Source organism: Geotrypetes seraphini, chromosome 16 (assembly GCF_902459505.1).
Source record: "Geotrypetes seraphini chromosome 16, aGeoSer1.1, whole genome shotgun sequence".
Taxonomy (NCBI): domain Eukaryota; kingdom Metazoa; phylum Chordata; class Amphibia; order Gymnophiona; family Dermophiidae; genus Geotrypetes; species Geotrypetes seraphini.
In genome coordinates this window covers 29,515,342-29,535,484 of record NC_047099.1, presented here as the reverse complement: position 1 = coordinate 29,535,484, position 20,143 = coordinate 29,515,342, and the positions used below count along the sequence as shown (strand labels likewise).

The 20,143-nt window shown below is 43.2% G+C and overlaps 1 protein-coding gene across 2 annotated transcripts in view; it reads left to right on the top strand.

Moving 5' to 3' along the window:
* Positions 1 to 12,182, top strand: part of SLC25A11 (solute carrier family 25 member 11) — a 45,643-nt gene extending 33,461 nt beyond the window's left edge. Inside the window, exons 4-8 of one of the 2 annotated variants that reach the window (XM_033924580.1) lie at positions 46 to 136; positions 1,991 to 2,081; positions 6,258 to 6,357; positions 8,172 to 8,223; positions 10,837 to 12,182. In XM_033924580.1, coding sequence (XP_033780471.1) covers positions 46 to 136; positions 1,991 to 2,081; positions 6,258 to 6,357; positions 8,172 to 8,223; positions 10,837 to 10,992 — 490 coding nt within the window. In that variant the 3' untranslated portion in view covers positions 10,993 to 12,182. The remainder of the gene's footprint in view (positions 1 to 45; positions 137 to 1,990; positions 2,082 to 6,257; positions 6,358 to 8,171; positions 8,224 to 10,836) is intronic. The other variant, XM_033924581.1, reaches the window with a different exon arrangement.
* The last annotated feature ends 7,961 nt before the right edge of the window (positions 12,183 to 20,143 follow it).

Genomic DNA, 20,143 nt, shown 5'->3' with positions numbered 1-20,143 from the left:
CTCTATCCACTCTGATGTTAAAGCTGCGTTTCTTCTGCTCCACAGGCTGCCTCCTGATCAGAGGAGAGGCTACACCAATGTGTTCAATGCCTTGGTGAGGATAAGCCGTGAGGAGGGGATCCCCACGCTTTGGAGGGTAAGATTCAGGACGTGATTGCTCATCTTTGTGGTACAACTTCCATCTTTGCTTTCTTCCCAATAGCAGATCTCCTTTGGCACTGTACATCTTCCTTTGTAGGAATCAAGATATGCATTGTTAAAGGTAACTTCTTGTTTTCTTTAGCTCGGTAGTAAGAATCTGAAGGAATATAACAGGAACTGCCAAATGGTTTAGCAAAAAAGAAGTGTCTCTTCGAATGAATCTGCAATTTGATGGAGTGTGCAATTTGATGGAGAGAGATCTTCAGTAACTCATGGCTCTATCATTCTACTGTTTGAGTTGAAGGGTATAAAATTTATGCAGTCAAATGCATTAAAGTGGGAGTTTGAAATTTTGTATTAATTTTTTTTAAATTAAAGAGCCTTACTCCTTCATTTAGCTTATAAAACCTAGTAAGCTTATGCAGAGCTGGAGTTTTGTCTCTGGCTAGTGAAAATTTGTACAGACAGTCATAGCCTCTTCTGCTGAAGTACTCTTGGTAAAATCACTGAAACTAGAAATGACATGATGGCGCTTATTTGTGTTTTAAACTTGGAAATGGTAGTTTTACGTATGCTTGTTTTATACCGCTTCAGCATATGACAGATCTAAGCGGTTTACAATACAGATATTTTATGAAAGGAACTCCATTAAATATAGAATGTATATAGCATAATGTTATAAGAGTTTTTTAAAAAAAATTGTCAAGTGTAGGAGAGGCCAGTAATCTTGAGCTGGAGTCCAAGATCCAGCAGACTTATCACCTTAGTTGGGCTGAGAACTAGTTGGTTTTCTTGAAGACAAGATGATATTTTGGGTAAAGCAGAATTAATATGGGCAAGATCAGGGGAAAGAGGATGGGTCTCATAAAAGAGAAGGATGTTCATTAGCATAGATAAAAGCATGAATTCAAGACTTTGAATTAGAGTAGCAAGTGGACTCAGAAAAGTATTAAAAAGAAGAGGGAGGAAGTACAGAGAGCCTCGTGGAACCCCACAGGGAAACGAAAAACTTCTTTGCATGATGAGTATTGAATGCAGAAAGTTCAATTGTCGAGAAATGAGAAAAAACCAGAACCTGAAATCCCCTGGTCGTGGCATCAAGAGAGCAAAATGCCGTGGTCCACCAGATCGATGGCGGCAGTAAGTTCTAGAGCAGGGGTGTCAAATGTCGGTCCTCGAGTTGGGTTTTCAGGATTTCCCCATTGACTATGCATGAGATCTATTAGTATGCAATGAAAGCAGTGCATTAAAATGGATCTCATGCATAATCGTTGGGGAAAACCTGACTCGATTGCAGCCCTCGAAGACCGACATTTGACACCCCTGTTCTAGAGAAATCAAAAGTACTATATTGCCCTTGTCAAGCACGGCATACAGAGGGCTTAAGAAAGCGGGCATAATTGTTTCACAACTGTGTACCCAAGGCAAAAACCAGCCTGATGAAGATGGAGAGTATTTACATCATTAACATTTTATTATTTTGACCACAATGAATATGCATAAACTTGATCTGCATACACTACCTCCAGTATATGCAAATTTATTTCATGCATGTTCATTGTGGATATCCTGAAAACCTGACTGGCAAGGGGGTACTCCAGGACTGAGTTGAGAAACACTGCCATACCATTCCATATCCCTCACTAAAAGTGAAATATCAAATCTAAATAAACCTTAACTCCCTTGGAGCTTCTTTAAAAAGTAGCTGTTGTCATCAGTGATGTCACTTCTACTGAAATTGTATAAAAATACAATTTCAGTAGACTGCAGAGTATGAATAATATACATGGACATGAAGACTGTTTACAAGGCTCCATAAATGGAAGTGTCATTTTTTTGTGTGTTTTAGGGCTGCATCCCCACGATGGCAAGAGCAGTTGTTGTGAATGCGGCCCAACTGGCCTCCTATTCTCAGTCCAAGCAGTTCTTGCTAGATTCTGGTGAGTATAAAGCACTTCCTCTCAAGTTTAGTTGAGATGATGGGGATTCCATGCAATGTCGAATTTGCACAAAATGTGGTCATCCACTCGCTCTTTGACAGGTTGGATTCAGGATCCGATACAACTTGTGCCTCAGGTGTGTTTGCTCGGGTTACATAATGTTAGAGAAGCTCCTTGGCAGACAAAATTGGTCCGAATGGGGTTGGCAGCAGCCAAATGTTTGATAGCGCAGTATTGGAAGAAGTTAGTTGCTCCACCAGAAGTTGAATGGTTGGAAAAATTACGAAAACTTGCTCAGATGGAATGTTTAGCTGCTAAGCATTATGGTTATTATGACAGTCAGAAGCGGACTTGGGACAACATTTTTCATTGTATTTGATCCTATCTTTCTGTAGAGTGGGGAGGGGGGGGTTAGGGGGGAAGGGGTAGGGTGGTTGTTTGGGAGTCTCTTTGCAGAAACAACAATGGGACTTCCGCATAGTGAATATTATGTTGATGTTTTTCTTGTTTTCTTTTTATCTTATTTTATTATATGGTATTATATGATGGGCTGTGGGATTGGGGTATAATTGTGCACTGATTACTCTGTGGGCTATATCGAGGGGTTGTACTATTCTACAGTGGTGTTCTTGTGGTGATTATATTGTTATTGTTTTTATTATAAAATTCTAATAAAAATTGAAAAACAAAAAAAAAATATGTGGTCATCCACAGCCGTAAGAGGAGGAGGGCAGCAAGGTGCTGAAAGGAGAAGGATGGTGACAAGCCTTTGTAAGCTAAGGGGGAGGAAAGAGCTGAGAGAGAAAGGGATGAGTCTTGAGGGGGGCAAGGGAATTTGTGTGAACTCTTTTGAACACTTTATTTGGCATTGTTGCTCAGAAGCAACATGTTTCTATGGCTCTTATGGGAGATCAACCAATGAAAACTACTGGGTCGAATTCTAAACTGCGTCTCCCAAAAAGCAGAACCATACAGCAAAACTGAAAAGGAAGAACTTGTAATGTGAACTTCACTTCAATATATAAACTTTCATCCAGAGAGGTGCTCAGAACCTTGAAAAACAAGGTGAAATAAATGCTAACTGGGGACAAGCCCCTATAGGCATTTCAGTGTTCTATCATTGCATCCTCTCCCGTGATAGAAAGAAATATGGTGAAAAATATTTTACTAATGTCCCAAATCAATCATGTGAAAAAATAATAACTTCAACGCTTTTCAAATGTGAACTTAACTTGCATAAGTGCTTGGGGAAGCTGTCTCACTCCAGTGGGTCCTTCAAGCCCAGTAGCCTGTTCTCATGGTGGCCAATCCAGGTCACTAGTACCTGGCCAAAACCCAAGGAGTAGCAATATTCCATGCTACCTATCCAGGGCAAACAGTGGCTTCCTCCCATGTCTCTCAATAACAGACTATGGACTTTTCCTCCTGGAAATTGTCCAAACTTTTCTTAAACCAGCTAACGCTATCCATTCTTACCACATCCTCTGGCAATGCGTTCCAGAGCTGAAAAAAAATTTCCTCCTATTGGTTTTAAAAGTATTTCCTTGTAACTTCATCGAGTGTCCCCTAGTCTTTGTAATTTTTGACAGTGAAAAATCGATCCACTCGGGATTTTGTAGACTTCAATCATATCTCTCCTCAGCCATTCAAAGAAGAGTAACCAAACTGATAAAGGAAATAGAATGAGTTTCATGAGGAAAGGCTATTGGGGCTCTTCAGCTTGGCAGAGAGGTGACTGAAAGGAGATATGAGTGAGATCTACAAAGTCCCGAGTAGTGTAGAATGGAAAAGAGTGAATCCATTTTTTTTTTTTTTTACCCTTTCACAAAGTACAAAAACCAGGGGACATTAATAGAAATACATTTAAAACAAATAGGAGGAAATATTTTTTCACTCAACAAATAGTTAAGTGCTGGAACTCATTGCGGAGGATGTGGTTACAATGCTTAGCATAGTTGGGTTTAAGAAAAGTTTGCATAAGTTCCTGTAGGAAAAGTCCATAGTCTGCTATTGAGACACTGCTTTTCCTGGATCTGTAGCTTGAAAGATTGCTACTGTTTGGGTCTCTGCCAAATACCTGTGACCTGGATTGGCCACTGTTGGAAACAGGAAACTGAACTATATAGACCAGGGGTAGGGAACTCCGGTCCTCGAGAGCCGTATTCCAGTCGGGTTTTCAGGATTTCCCCAATGAATATGCATGAGATCTATTTGCATACACTGCTTTCAATGCATATTCATTGGGGAAATCCTGAAAACCCGACTGGAATACGGCTCTCGAGGACTGGAGTTCCCTACCCCTGATATAGACCATCGGTCTGATCCAGTATGGCTTTTATGTTCTAAGGTACTTTTTAGCAGCAAGACTGGCACAAATAATTGAATCCCTAGGACCTCCTTATTCATTTTTCTTTAGTGATCTAGAGGGAGCTCTTAAGGTAAACTGTTAGTTTGTTATAAAATTGTAGATGGAAAGACACACACATTTGTTTTACTTCATGGTTAGTCACCAATTGGGATGATGACATAAAAGTTGCCATACTGGGACAGGTCAAAGGTCCAACAAGCCCAGTAGCCTTTTTTCAACAGTGGCCAACCCAGGTCATAAGTACCTGGCAAGATCCTGAGAACCCCCTTCCAGATTTTATGAAAAGCATCCAAACCTTTATCTCCCCCAACATACTATACTGCTACTACTATGAATTATTTCTATAGTGCTACCAGATGTACACAGCACTGTACAGAGTCACATAGAAGACAGTCCCTGCTCGAAAGAGCTTACAATCTAAACAGCCAAGACAGACAAACAGGATGTTAATCAGCTGCCTGGGTTGGAGGGCAGAGAGAGTACAGGACAATCAAGCCATTGTGACATCACTGATGAGGTTGGCTTTTATTGGTGGAATGAGGCATTATGACATCACAAGCTCAGCTCTGCTTCCCAAAGACTGAAACTTTTCATACTATGAATTATTTCCAGATGCATGCAGCGCGTTCAGTCACAAAGAGTAAGAAAACAGTCCCTGCTCGAATGAGCTTCCAATCTAAACAGCCAAGACAGACAAACAGGATGTCATGGATCCAGTTAAGGGGAACGGTTAATCTGTTGCCTAGGTTGGTGGGCAGTGGAAAGTAGGGTTATGGATTGAAGGCTATATCAAAAAGGTCGGCAGGGCCGGATTTAGATGAAAAGAGGTCCTAGGCTATTCCGCTTATGAGGCCCTTTCACCTCCCATTTTTAAGTTTGTAAATTACATGAGAGATAATAAAATACATCATTACTGTGATATAAATCAATATGTTAAATGAAACATGTTGTTATTGGTACTAACCTTTATAAAAAATGTGACACGGATAATAAATAAAAAAAAGTTGAGAACACTTATTTGGACATTTATTCTCAGCACCATATATAGTACTTGTAACAATAACTAATCAAACATAACACACAACATTGCCCCTTCCTATGTCCATAGTGCCCCAGTGCGTCCTTCCTCACCCCATCCCCCCCCTCAGATGCCCGCCTGCCTCCCATCCCCCTTCCATTGAATACCCCCCCATGCCATCCTGCCTGCCTTCCTTCCATTAAACCCCCCCACCCCCCCTCTGATGCCAGCCTACCTGCCTCCCATCCCCCTTCCACTGAAACCCCCCCCCCCCCCCGATGCCAGTCTGGGCCGCCCTGTCCTGACGGATCCACGTTTTGCCTCTCTCCCCGCGGGGCTGGGCTTTGCCCAGCTGTTTCCAGACTGACGTCTTTCCCTCCCCGATCCTCCTCCCAGGGCGAGAAAAAGAAAGGGAGAAGCCGAGTTGGCGCCCCGTTGCGGCCGGAGCCGGTTCCGATCCCGAAGCGTAGAATTTCTCCTTATTTTCGGTTCAGTGTTTGTGTTCACTGTTTTTAGAATAGTGTAATTTTAATTTTGCTAACAATTTGAATGTAGGCCCCTCTTGATCTTGAGGCCCTAGGCTGAAGCCTAGTTAGCCTATAGGAAAATCCGGCCCTGAAGGTGGGGTTTCAGTCTGTTTTTAAACAAGGGAAGGGAAGGGGCTCTACTATACTACGTACTTCTGGCTATTCAGATTCCTGTTTATCATTGAAAGAACTATTTTCATGGCACTCGGTGGAATTTGAGTACACGAGCGAAACGTGACAGTGTCTTGCTTCTTGCATTTCAGGCTATTTCAGAGATGACATCCTCTGCCATTTCTGTGCTAGCATGATCAGTGGGCTGGTGACGACAGCAGCATCTATGCCTGTGGATATTGCGAAAACAAGGTAGATGACAGAAGGGAACTGGCTTGGTGGGAAGGGTGTAATCTGTAGACGTTGGGGGTTTTTTTGGTTGCTTCTGTGGAAAGAGTCGTAACCTACTCCTTGCTCAGAAGCCTGACCTAGATCTGTGTTCACTCTATTTTCCCATTATGCCTCCTTTTGTAGTGGGTGACCCAGGGCCAGTGCAAGGATATTAAGAACCCTAGATGAAACTTTATTCTTATTCCTCCATTTCTTCCCTCATTACACCGATGTAGGCAAAATTTATTGTGACAACCAAACTATATATTAAAACCTTTTTGCCAAACAGGGGACCCAACACGGTCCGTGTTTCGGACAACCTTCATCAGGGGTCCAGGGTAGAAAAAGGAAAAAACATATGTCACAACAAATGTTGAAAAGTATATAATAAAACAAAACTGATGTTATGTAACACCGAGAGTCACTGGGAATCGTAAAAATCGCTAGTTTTGTTTTATTATGTATCGTTGTACATATCTGCAGTTTTGGCTTGTTTCTTCCTGGTTGGTTTTATCACTGCAGACAAGGTTGGACTCCCCTCTTTTTGTTTCTGTTGCTTTTTTTTCCCTCATTACACAACATACCTACTAATGGCAGATCTGGCATATATCATTTACCTAATCCAGGTGACCATACAAATTCTTGAAGAGAGGAGGAAATAGTGGATGTGCAGATTTTGCATACAAAATTATTAATTTTCATAATCTTGGATGTGTCCTTTTGGACAAGGTGACTTGAAGCAATGTTTAGATCAATGACATGTGACCCTTGATGCAGGCATATCGCCCAAAACATGGCCCGTGTCTGGTCTATAGTAAAGTTTCATTTCCCACTTCCCTTCTTAAGGTGCTCTGCGCTTCTTTTGGATATGCTTTGTCGTACTGGGTTAGTTCCCTCTGTCTTGCATTTTATTTAAAAACTTGTCACATGCAGAATGCAATTGAACCCTCGCTAAATAGGATTGTGAACTGGTTCTGGATTTAAGCTAGTCCTGGTATTACCCCATAATAATTCATTTCTTTGATATACGACCTATTTTTGTAGTAAAATAAATTTTAATCAATACAAAATGCAAGAGGGATGGATTAGCTTATCTTGAATATTTGGAGCCAACTGATAACCCTATCACTAAATAAATAAAGCACTAAAAATTTAGATTAGAAACACCAACAAGCTGGACTCTGCATTTAGGGGGCTGGTTTATAACTGGGCATAAACCAAGGAAGATGACCCAATGACTCCACAGTAGAGAAATATGAGCAAAGCAAAAGAATCTGTGGAGAGTTGATGTTCCTGATATAGACTTTATTGTAAATACAACTTGATAATCCATAAAAAAACATATAGGACCCAATCCACTAGAAACGTGGGACCCAACACGGTCTGTGTTTCGCCAAAGATGTCTTCTTCAGGGGTCCCTGTGGTCCATAAAACAAAACTTGTGGATTATCTACTGATCCATATACTGTATAAACTCCACGTGAGCCAGTGACTCATGGGCATCGCAGCTGAGGTGCCAACTTCACATGGGTTATGAGACCATTCTATAATGACATTTTGCAATAAAATAAAATTTTGCAATTGCAATAAAATTTCTAAATGTAAAAAAAAAAAAGAAGACGACGACTTGGGAATGAAATTTTAAAGGGAATTTTGTACATCCTGGCATTGAGTAGCAACTAGTATAGATGTGCTGACCCCGCCGCTGGATTTTGACATGATGCATGTCGGCGATTTGCAAGATATCTGCCACATGAATGGAGGCCAGCCTGAAATCTCATTTCCTTCTTGCTTAGGATCCAGAATATGAGGATGATTGACGGTAAACCAGAATACAAGAATGGACTGGTGAGTAGGGGGCAGTGTACGAGGCTTGGGTGGGGGGAGTGAACTTGCTATCCCACTGGATAGGGAAAGAAGGACTTAAGAATGTATCGTGCCAGGTCAGACTAAGAGGGCCCAGCCCAGTCCCAGTCTGATGTTCAGGATACCCAAAATGAATATAAATGAGATTAATTTTCATGCATTTGACTCATTGTGTACTGCTCTTGTCTCGTGCATATTTATTGTGAAATCCGGTTCATAGACAACGGCGCGAAAGACAAAGGCGCGCCCAGACAATTGAGCGCAGCGCGGAGGTGCGCGGAGGTGTTTTTAGGGGCTCAGACGGGGGGTTTTGTTGGGGAACTCCCCCCCACTTTACTTAATTGACATCGCGCCGGCGTTATGGGGGGTTTGGGGGGTTGTAACCCTCCACATTTTACTGTAAACTTAACTTTTTCCCTAAAAACAGGGAAAAAGTGAAGTTTTCAGTAAAACGTGGGCGGTTACAACCCCCCACACCCCCCACAACGCGGCGCGATCTCTATTAAGTAAAGTGGGGGGGGTTCCCCCCCCACGCCCCCCCGTCGGAGCCCTAAAAACATTAATTTTGAGCGGCGCGCACCTCCGCGCTGCCCTCAATTGTCTGGGCGCGCCTTTGTCCCGGCGCGCTTTTGACCTGACACCCTGAAATCCTTATTGGTTAGACAACTTTCCCAAATCTATCAGACTAATTGTTTTAATGGACTTTTCTTCTGGGGATTTGTCCAAATACTTTGTAAACTTAGCTATGCTTTTGCACTGAGTGAAAAAATATTTGTTTTAAATCCATAGCCCTCTTACTATATATTTATGTATTCCATTTTCTATGGCCGTTCTGCCAGGGGAGCTCAGAATGGTTTACATGAATTTGTTCAAGAGCTCGATCATTTTTTCCTGTCTGTCCCAGTGGGCTCTCACCATGGGTGGCATGTCCTATAGGCAATCAGCCTTCCCTCCAGTCCTCTTCCCTGCTGGCACCCCCCACTGGCAACTCAGGCCCCGTCTGAAGGGGCTTTACACATGCGCGGACCTCGACGTGATGATGTCACAGGATGCCTTGAGCCGCAGCCACTACATTTATTATTTATTTCTAAAGTTTCTTGACCGCCTATAACTGAGCAGTTTGCCATGTAAAACATTCACAATGGTTCAGAGGACAACATACATAAGGACATAAGAATAGCCTTACTGGGTCAGACCAATGGTCCCATCAAGCCCAGTAGCCTGTTCTCACGGTGGCCAATCCAGGTCACTAGTACCTGGCCCAAACCCAAGGAGTAGCAACATTCTAGAACCTCAAAGAGTAGTAGGGTTCCGGAACCCAAAAGAGTAACAACATTCTATGCTACCGATCCAGGGCAAGCAGTGGCTTCCCCCATGTCTTTCTCAATAACAGACTATGGACTTTTCCTCCAGGAACTTGTCCAAACCTTTCTTAAAACCAGCTACACTATCCGCTCTTACCACATCCTCTGGTAACGCGTTCCAGAGCTGAACTATTCTCTGAGTGAAAAAAATTTCCTCCCTAGCACTCCCCGATGTAACATTTAACCAGTCAATGTGGGGGGGGGGGGGGGGGGGGAAGGGTAATTGAAATCACCCATTATTAATTATACTGTTGCCCTTTTCTCCAACAATACTTTCAGTACGCACATTTTGCCCACTAAAGGTAGCAGAAAACCTGCAGGAAAATTACATATCATCAATCCTCAATGATCCTAAAACACGGGTCATAATTCAAATTTTACTCCTGCCACGGACAAAGTTTGGGGGCACTGGTTTAGCAGGTTCTTTACGTACCATTACATTACAAAAAATCTCTTGTATTCTGCCTATACCAGACAGTTCTATGCAGATTCCAAAGTTTAAAAGAACCAGGCAGCCCCTGGGATAGACCTCACAATCGATACTATAAATAATCATACGTGCCAATATTTTTTTAAGATACTGTAAAAAGCCTTTAACATTTTGAGAAACAAGAAATAATTCTCAAGCTTCCTAATTTGATATGCGAGTTCATTCCAAGAGGCCAAATAAGAAAACCCCACTGAAAACACTTTTTTTGGGCGTGAATTCCCTTAGTATTTGGAAACTATAAAGATGAAGAATCGCGTAAAGTTACTAGACCTACTACTCCTTGAGAAACAGTGTAACATATACTGAGGAGCATCGAACGTAATTTGAATTGGATTCAGGCTTCTGCTGGCAACCAATGTAGTCTAACCGCCATAGGAGAGACTGCCATTTTTATGAGTGGTAAAAATCTGGTCGGGCCTAGTTTAGAGTGCTGAGCAGCCCTGTCATCGACTTTGTATGTGACCTTGTGGTAAGCTGCTTTCTCTCCCTTGGCCTTGATTCTAATCCCTGGCTCTGGCACTGACTCTCTGCATGCACTTCTATTTTTATGTCTCGTTTGAGTAACTGGCTTCTCTTCCTTCTGCAAATGTATTGCTTTGCGCATGCCGCTGATGAGATGATCCCTGCAGCCCACCCGTGGTTTATGAGGCCTTAAAACTGTACAGCACTCTGGAATTGTTTTAGTGAAAGACTCCTGGGTGTTCTCAAAGCAGTTGGTAACCCATCTTCTCTTCCCTGCAGGACGTGCTGATGAAGGTGGTCCGCTATGAGGGCTTCTTCAGTTTGTGGAAAGGATTCACTCCATACTATGCTCGGCTTGGGCCCCACACCGTCCTTACTTTCATATTTTTGGAGCAGATGAATAAATTCTACAAGAACTTCTTCTTGAGCGCCTGAGGTTGGCTGTGGCCCTCCCCCTCCTTCTCCTTTGCCTGCATTGACTTGGGTGCTTCAGTGTGCTGAGGATCAGACCAAAGGGATGAAGCTAGGAGGAGAACTGTGTTTTATTTGTGGAACACATCGGAGGAGACTGCTTTGACAGGGATACCTAGTGACTGCTCATTGAGAGATGCCGGGAGGATCTCCAACGACCACATCTAGTGATCAGCCAAAGAGTTCAGCGAGATCCTTGGAAGGAACTTTGAGAGTGATGCCTAGTGGCTTAGACAGAGGATATATGATTGGAAAAGGAGGCGGGAGCTGTGTGTGTCACTCCTAGCAAGATGGATTATGGGTGACATACCATCAGCACAGCCCAAGCTTATAAACTTCTTACTATTTATTACAAAGATGTCCTCCCGGAACCAAAATCCAGTGTGTTCCCTCTGGCCTCCTAGGAACTGAACAATTTGTAGGGGGACTAACTGTGACCCTGGAGCTTCACTGAACTTATGAATTAAAAAAAATTTTAACAGCAAATTAGAAATGCTTGGGCACCAGGGGCGGGGGGAGTTGGATTTATTGATGGGCTGCACTTGGCTACCAGCTGGTTGCAGTTCCTTGGGGATAGGCTGAGCTAGTCTTGGTTTTACAACTGCTGCATATTTGGCCATGTACTTTCTGCCTTTCTTTAAAATCCCTGGAACCACAAATTTGCATTGGGAATAAAACTAGCACTGGCTCGACCCCCTCTCTGATAGGTTTTCTCCTTTCAGCCTCCACTAGATCCCATCAGACTGTCTCTGTATGCCGAGATCAGCTTCCAAATCATGTTCCACCACTCCAGTTTTTTTAAAGCCTGGAATTTCCCCTTGTTACAGCCTTGGGGTCTTTTAACGTAGATTCCAACGCCTGGATGTTTAAATTTACCCAGTGGCGGAATTTGTGAGTGCAGCTGTCAAACCGCTGTTTATTCAGAAGGAATTTTGTTGTTGTTGTTTTTGTTTGAATGAATAAGATTCTTTTAAAAAAAAGAAGAAAAGGTGGCTAAGAATATGCGGGTTATGTAAGCAGACCATGAGGCACCTCTGTTTTGTAATAGGGGTTTTAGCTGCATTCTTTCATTTGTTGCTGGTTTTGGATCATGCACAGAGCATTATGGGTAGTAGGACTGAGAAGGACAATAAAATCTGATCTTTTAACAACAATTTGAGTCTCTCTGCAAATCCCGTTCACTCGTTCTTTATCGTCCCTCCAGACCGGTGGAGACTGAGAACACACTGGGCTGTGCAGTCTCTCAATCTGTTCTCAGTCCCCAGCAGGTGGAGTGGTAAGCCTGTACGGTCGTCTTTTAGGCCTTGGCAGGGTTTTTGGGGACATGTCAGGCAGTGGCCTTTTTGTCTGTCCCTATTTTCTGGTTGGACTGAGCTGGGGTCCCGCGGGACCATTCCACCCTGAGGCTGTCGCATTCGGGTGGTGGAGTCCCTCCCCCCCATTTCCCTCACCTCCCCAATTTTCTTTAGAGGAACCTCAACTGTAGATATTGCTACTGTCTGGCAAAGTCTACAGTTTTGATTGTCTGTGGGGTCTGCTCCTTTTATTTAAAGTTTCCTAAAAAAAAAACCCCAACAAAACCCACAGACCTGAGGCAATGCTTTTCTATCTGTGCCGGTTCGCAGGGCTGTGTTAAGAACATAAGAAGTTGTCTCCGCTGGGTCAGACCAGAGGTCCATCGCGCCCAGCAGTCCGCACCCGTGGTGGCCCATCAGGTCCATGATCTGTCAGTGGTCCCCGAACTCATCCTATAACCTATCACTACTTTTATTTGTACCCCTCAATCCCCTTATCCTTCAGGAATTTATCCAAACCCACTTTCATTCATAATTTTTTTTCCTCCCATTCAGCTTCCAGTTTCATTGAGCCAGTCTCACGGTTAACAATAAACACTTCTCACAAGCCATTCACTCAGTATCTCTTTTACTGCCTCCCACATACTAAATACCAGTACTGGCACAGGTAAACAGATAGACACATACATGCATTGAAATGGGGAGACACAGCCATGACTACACAGATAAACATATAGAAAGAGATCACCTGGAATATTGCATTCAATTGCGGCACTAGAAAAGGTTCAAAGAAGAGCAACCAAGATGATAAAGGAGATGGAACTCCTCTTGTATGAGGAAAGAATGAAAAGGTTAGGGCTCTTCAGCTTGGAAAAGAGACAGCTGTGGGGAGATATGATTGAAGCCTACAAAATCCTGAGTGGAGTAGAATAGGTATAAGTGAATCAATCTTTCACTCTGTGAGAAATTACAAAGACTAGGGGACACTCGAAGTTACAGGGAAATATTTTTAAAACTAATAGGAGGAAATATTTTTTTCACTCAGAGAATAGTTAAGCTCTGGAATGCATTACCAGAGGTTGTGGTAAGAGGGATAGTGTAGCTGGTTTTATGAAAGGTTTGGACAAATTCCTGGAGGAAAAGTCCATAGTCTGTTATTAAGACATGGGGGAAAGCCACTGCTTGCCCTGGATCGGTAACATGGAATGTTGCTACTCTTTGGGTTTTGGCCAGGTACTAGGGACCTGGATTGGCCACTGTGAGAACGAGCTACTGGACTTGAGGGACCATTGGTTTGACCCAGTAAGGCTATTCTTATGATCATACAGGGACAGAAACACGCGCACACACAGAATGCATCCATAGCCTTCAAAGAGATGTTTGTTGTGGAGGGAAAACTTTCTAGCATATGTAAGGACCCTTGCTGTGTCCCACCGTGGTATCGGTGCAAGATTTGAGAACTCCTGACTTTCAGACTGCCACTTCAGACCCAGTTGTCTGTAAAAATAAATCACACCAGGAATGTCTTTATATCATCAATGGACAGATTGGTGAATGGAAATTATCTTATCATTTATTAGAATTTACTAGGCCGCTTTATCTGGCGTAAAGGGCCGATGCAGAAGGCCTTGTGGTAGAGCCGCAGCTCTACAGTGAAATTAGTTCTAACTTGCAGTGGCATGCTATATGCAGTGAGTGGGCACGTTACTGCCATGTTACAATCGCGGCAGTCATTAACGGCCTATTACGAAATGTCATTCTTTCTGTCGGTGCCTGAGCCATGTTTGTGATGGTCGAGCAAATGCCTCGACCTGACACCTAGAAAGGGGCGAGTGAAGTGGCCCCAGAGAAACTGTGTATGATTCAGGAATGGACCGTGGGAAATGAAACACGAGGAAAATGGATAGGATAAGAGAAAAGATTTTGCTGAAAGGCTGCAATTGTAGAGTTTAGCTCACGGAGGGCTGGTATTCTAGAGGGGAAACCTCTCTGTACTTGAGAGGAGGGGGGAAGGGATCTCCCTCCGTGCTGGAACAAGGTTGCTGACTCATGTGCTAGCAGAACCCTTCACCTTAGTTGTGCATGTAGAACATGGACAGACTCTCTCACTCGATACAGAAAAACATGCAGACAGAAACTGAAACGGACCCTCGCCACTGCTCCCACCAAGAAAGCAGACTCTATAAACAGTGCAGTACTGGAAACCCTGAATATGTATACCTTAGAGAGGACAGGGGAGATATGATTCAGATGTTCAAATACTTGAAAGGTATGAACGTAGAACAAAATCTTTTCCAGAGAAAGGAAAATGGTAAAGCCAGAGGGCCTAATTTGAGGTTGAGGGGTGGTAGACTCAAGAGCAATGTAAGGAAATTCTACTTTATGGAGAGGGAGGTGGATGCCTGGAATGCGCTCCTGAGAGAGATGGTGGAGAGGAAAACGGTGATGGAGTTCAAAAAAGCGTGGGATGAACACAGAGGATCTAGAATCGGAAAATAATAGTAAATATTGAAAAACTGGGCAGACTTACACGGCCGGTGTCTGTATATGGCCGTTTGGTTGAGGATGGGCTGGGGAGGGCTTCAATGGCTGGGAGGGTGTAGATGGACTGGAGTGAGTTTTGACGGAGACTTCAGTAGTTGGAACCTAAGAACAGTACCGGGCAGAGCTTTGGATTCTTGTCCAGAAATAGCTAAGAAGAAGAAAATTTTTTTTTTTTTTGTAAATCTTTATTCATTTTCATATCTTACAAGAAGTGTATAATAATCAATCAGAAAAATTTTTAAACAAATTACTTGACAATCTTACTTATAAACATTAAAGTATAAAATAATCCCTTCCCACCCACCCCATCTATTAATAATAATTCAATTAGTAATTATCATATTTCCCAATCCCATCCCACCTATATCTTATATAAAACAAGGTGTTTAAGGTGTCTGATCATTAGAATATGTAATCAATGGTCCCCAAATCTTTTTTTAAAATTGTGATAATTTCCTTGCTGTATAGCAAGCACCCTCTCCATTTTATAAATAGATTGGGTAATTTTTTTTTTTTTTTTTTAGATTGAATCAGGTTGGGCAGACTGGATGGACCATTCGAGTCTTTATCTGCCGTCATCTACTATGTTACTATGTTTTATACTGGTAAGAGAGAAAGAGTTATGCGTTTACTACAGTACTCAGCTAAATACAAAATTTTTTTTAAAATGCAAAATTCATATAGCAGACACATCCCAAAAGTATTAAATAAAAATCCAAATTTCTTTTCTATCTTTTTTTGTCTGGGCAGTTTTCTAGTAAAGGAGACTGATTTTAAGATGCAACTTACACATTTTAAAATGGTCTCATTTTCTCAATGTCTACAAAATGGGGGGATCAGCGCTAGGGGTGAGCGACCTTGAAAGAGGCCTGGGAGTGATGGTAGACACAACATTGAAGGCGTCGGCGCAGTGTGCCACGGCCTCAAGGAAAGCAAACAGAATGTTGGGTATCATTAAGAAGAGTATCACGACCAGGACAAAGGAAGTCATCCTGCCACTGTATCGTGCTATGGTGCGCCCGCACCTGGAGTACTGTGTTCAGTTCTGGTCGCCGTACCTCAAGAAGGACATGGAGGTACTTGAGAGAGTCCAGAGAAGAGCAACTAAGCTAATAAAGGGCATGGAGGACCTCTCATATACTGACAGACTGAAAAAGCTAGGGCTTTTCTCCCTGGAAAAGCGGAGACTTAGAGGAGACATGATAGAAACCTTCAAGATCATGAAGGCATAGAAAAAATAGACAGGGACAGATTTTTCAAATTAAGGGGATCAATAAGTACAAGGGGGCACTCAGAGAAATTGAAAGGGGAGAGGTTTAGAACAAACGCCAGGAAGTTCTTTTTCACACAGAGGGTGGTGGATACATGGAACGCGCTACCAGAGGATGTGATAAACAGGAGCACGCTAGGGGTTCAAAGAAGGTCTGGACAGGTACCTGGAGGACAAAGGGATTGAGGGGTACAGATAGGAGTAGAGGTAAGGTTATAGGGACAGGATTATTAGAGGTAAATTATAAAATTAGTCAGAGACCACTGTTCAGGCACTAGGCCTGATGGGCCGCCGCGGAAGCGGACCGCTGAGCAGGATGGACCTCTGGTCTGACTCAGCGGGGGCAACTTCTTTTGTTCTTATGAACATCACGCTCTGCACAGAAACATTTCTTGCAAATCCCGGATGGGTTTCTTTTTAAACAGAAAAAAATGGGGTAGACGGGTAGGAATGCTTTTAGACAGTAGGCAGCAGAGGAATAGAACAAACTACCAGAAAATATAAAACATTAATTTACCCCCTACTTTACAAAGCCTCGCTAACGTTTTTAGTGCCAGAGTTCTTACTGCCGCAGCTGGCGCTAAATACGCTAGCGTGGCTTTGTAAAAGAGGGCCTTATTGTCCAATCCTGGCTTTTAAAGGGCTTTGAAATCTAAGAGGACATGATAGATAAAGCTTTGGTGGTTTTCTAATTAATATATTGAATGTTTTATTGGCTGTGTATTGCATTTTTGTAGATTTTATTTTTATTGTAAACCATCTTGAATGGCTTCTTACCAAGAAGAGGGTATAAAAAGATTTCTGCTTAATTGGGTTGATGTTGGTCTTCTAAATTCTTTTCCACATTTGCCTTTCCATTTCTTGTCCTTCTCCATATCTGTCTGGCATTGAAATTTCTTTGTTTCTTGTTTTGGTTTTTCACTTTTCTCTGCTTCTATCCATACAATTTTTGCCCCTCATTCTCCCTTCCTCTCATCCTCTAGTCCTTAGTCTCCTTTTCACCTTTCATCTACCACTTTTACTAAAGGGCAAAAGGGACAGCTGCTGCAAGCCCCTGCATAAAGAAGGCCTAGATGGGCCATTGGTAGATGGGCCATTGGATCACAAGACCCTAACTGACTCCCTCTCCCTAATTCCCTTCCTCTCCCTTATTCCCTTCTGCTGCTGCTGTGCCTCCAGGCTTCTAGCAGCAATGAACACAGCACCAGCAATAGGCATCTGGAAACCTTAGAGCCTAAGAGCTCATGAAGGCCCTGCTGGTCCCGCTCTCTCTGATGATACCAGCAGGGTCTTTGCAAGCACAATGGCTCCTGTTGCATCCTGGTCTAGCTTTGCTGATTGCTGCTGGATGCCTGGGGAGAGGGGAGAAAAGGAATGAAAGGTAGGTGGGAGTGGGGGGGGGGAGAAAGGAAAGTATGAACAATGTTGGACTTTGATAGAGAAGGAGAGATGGTAGCAATTGGGAGGGCAAAAAGAGTGTAGGTGCAATACCAGACCAGGAAGTGGAAGGAGCATGGGGGAAGGGTCTTGCTGGACAGCAGTAGAGAAGGGGTGATGCTGGATGTGTGTGAGAGAGGGAAGAGAGAGGCAGTGCTGGACTGAGGGAGAGAGCGGGGGGGGGGCAGGAGTGCTGCTGCATCATGAGGGAGAGAAAGGGTGATGGAAGAGTGGGAGGGAAGGAAGAGAACGGGCAATACTGACAGAGAGTTGGTGGGGAAAGAAAAGAGAAGGAGCAATTCTGAAATGGTGGAGGGAAGAAGTGGGGAGAAAAGATGGACCAGGGAAGAAAGAGGGTATACTGCACAGGTGAGGGGGATGGAAGAGAGTATTGGCAATGCTTGAACCAGTGGGAAGGGAGTGGGGGCAAAGGCATTGCTACAGGGTAGCAGGGGGTGGTAACCGCCAGGGACAGCCATCTTTGCAATGCCGGTGAGCACAGAGTGAAAGTGCCGAAGTAAGTTTTAACAATCTTTTCTAATGTTTCAAAGACTTGTAGGTTATATTTTTTCTGTTTACTTGCTAGATACACGCTTTATTGTGTTTTATTGTACAGTCTGGAATGCCTTGACACAGCTCCAGTGAAATGCTGGCTGGCCATCGTTGGCTACGGCTGAGCAACGGCTGTGTTTTATTTGGAAGATGCGAGACAGTAGTGCTGCAAGATAAATAAAAGAGTTCTTGAGTACTGTCATGAGCAAATGAACTTCGAACTTTTGAGCTTAAGTTTGAGAAAGATTGAACTTTTACAGAAACACACTATCAAGCATACCATTTGAACGTTGACAAACATTTATGATATAACACAGCCAGTTCACATGTATAATATCCAAATAATAGTATTTTGGCTCACAATTTAAGAATATTTAAAATAATTTAAAAGTGTTTGGTGAGGAGGAGGTATTTTAAGCCTGCTCGCATGCTAACTTGCTAGCGGTAGGCGTGAGTCTGAGGCTTTTTCCTCCTCCTTTAAAAATACATAAATTTCGGTAATTAGAAACATGACGGCAGATAAAGGCCAAATGGCCCATCTAGTTTGTCCATTATAAATTCAGTAATTGTGAGCCAAAAGTCTTAAAAGCAATCTTTCACATAGAATGGCTTGTGTATTATTCAAGGGTGGTTGAGAGTTGATTATGTGGATCCCTTGAGTTTGTGGATTTGTTGGTTTTCAGGCGGTTTCAGCCAGCAGATGGAGCCCAAGGTAAACTGCTGGCCCAATCTGAATAGTTTTGTCCATCCTTCGCCTTTCTTTATTATTTCAGCCTGATCCATCTACCCCTCATGCAGCCTCCTTATCCCTCTCATGGGCAGCAGAACAGATTAATGAAATATCAACTCAGTGGGACCAGTCTTAACAATAAAAGCTGTAATCTCACAGATCTTATGAGACTGGTCCCCTAGCAGCAGGAGGTAACATTTCAGTTAATGCTTCACCTGTTGCCAATAGGAGGGAGAAGGATACTGTACGGCACAGAGAAATCCTGCGGGAATCTAGGGCGAGGGATTTGGCTGGATTAATAAGGAGGCGAGGCCAAGGAGTTGGCTGGTTCTGCAGCCACCGAGAGCTTCTGTAAGAAGGGATGAGAGAGAGGAAGGATCTTTAGTAGGAGGTTTGAGAAGTGGGGAAAGTCTCTAGAAGGAAAAACATGTGAAGGTGCATAAATGAGGCCAAGGGAGGAATGTAAGAAGAGGAAAACGTGAGGGGTAAAGAGAGAGTGTGATGGATCTAGTGGGCTCAGGAAGGGGCTAAGAGGTAGTATAAAGAAACAGGACTATGGAAGGAGAGAGAGAATATAGAATTGGGAGTGCAGGAAAATTAAAAGAAGAGTAGGAGAAGCTTACAAGGGTGTGTGTGTGTGTGGGGGGGGAGTGACAGTAAAGACAGTTGAGGATTTGAGAGGTGGTGAGTACAGAGAATAGAACAGTGAGACTAGGGAGTGAGTTAATTAAAGACAGAAAGAGAAAAGAAGGCTGAGAAAGGAAGGAGGATGAGAGAGAGACAGTGGGAGTGCTGGGGAGAAAATGAGGAGGGGGGAGATAGAAAGCTGGTTGGAACTTGGTTCTATATTGAGATTCTGCCCAATTCAATAGAGAATTCATACTTAGAAACATAGAAACATAGAAAGATGACGGCAGAAAAGGGCTATAGCCCATCAAATCTGCCCACTCTACTGTCCCACCCCATTAAGTCAGAGTGCTGCTCGACCCACGTAGAGATCCCACGTGGATGTCCCATTTATTCTTAAAGTCGAGCACGCTAGTGGCCTTGATCACCTGCACCGGTAGTTTGTTCCAGTGATCCACCACCCTTTCTGTAAAGAAATACTTCCTGGTGTCACCACCAAATCTCCCTCCTCTGAGTTTGAGCGGGTGCCCCCTTGTGACTGAAGGTCCCTTAGGAAAGAATATGTCGTTTTCCACCTCGACACGACCCGTGACGTACTTAAATGTCTCAATCATGTCACCCCTCTCCCTGCGCTCCTCTAGAGAGTAGAGCTGCAACTTG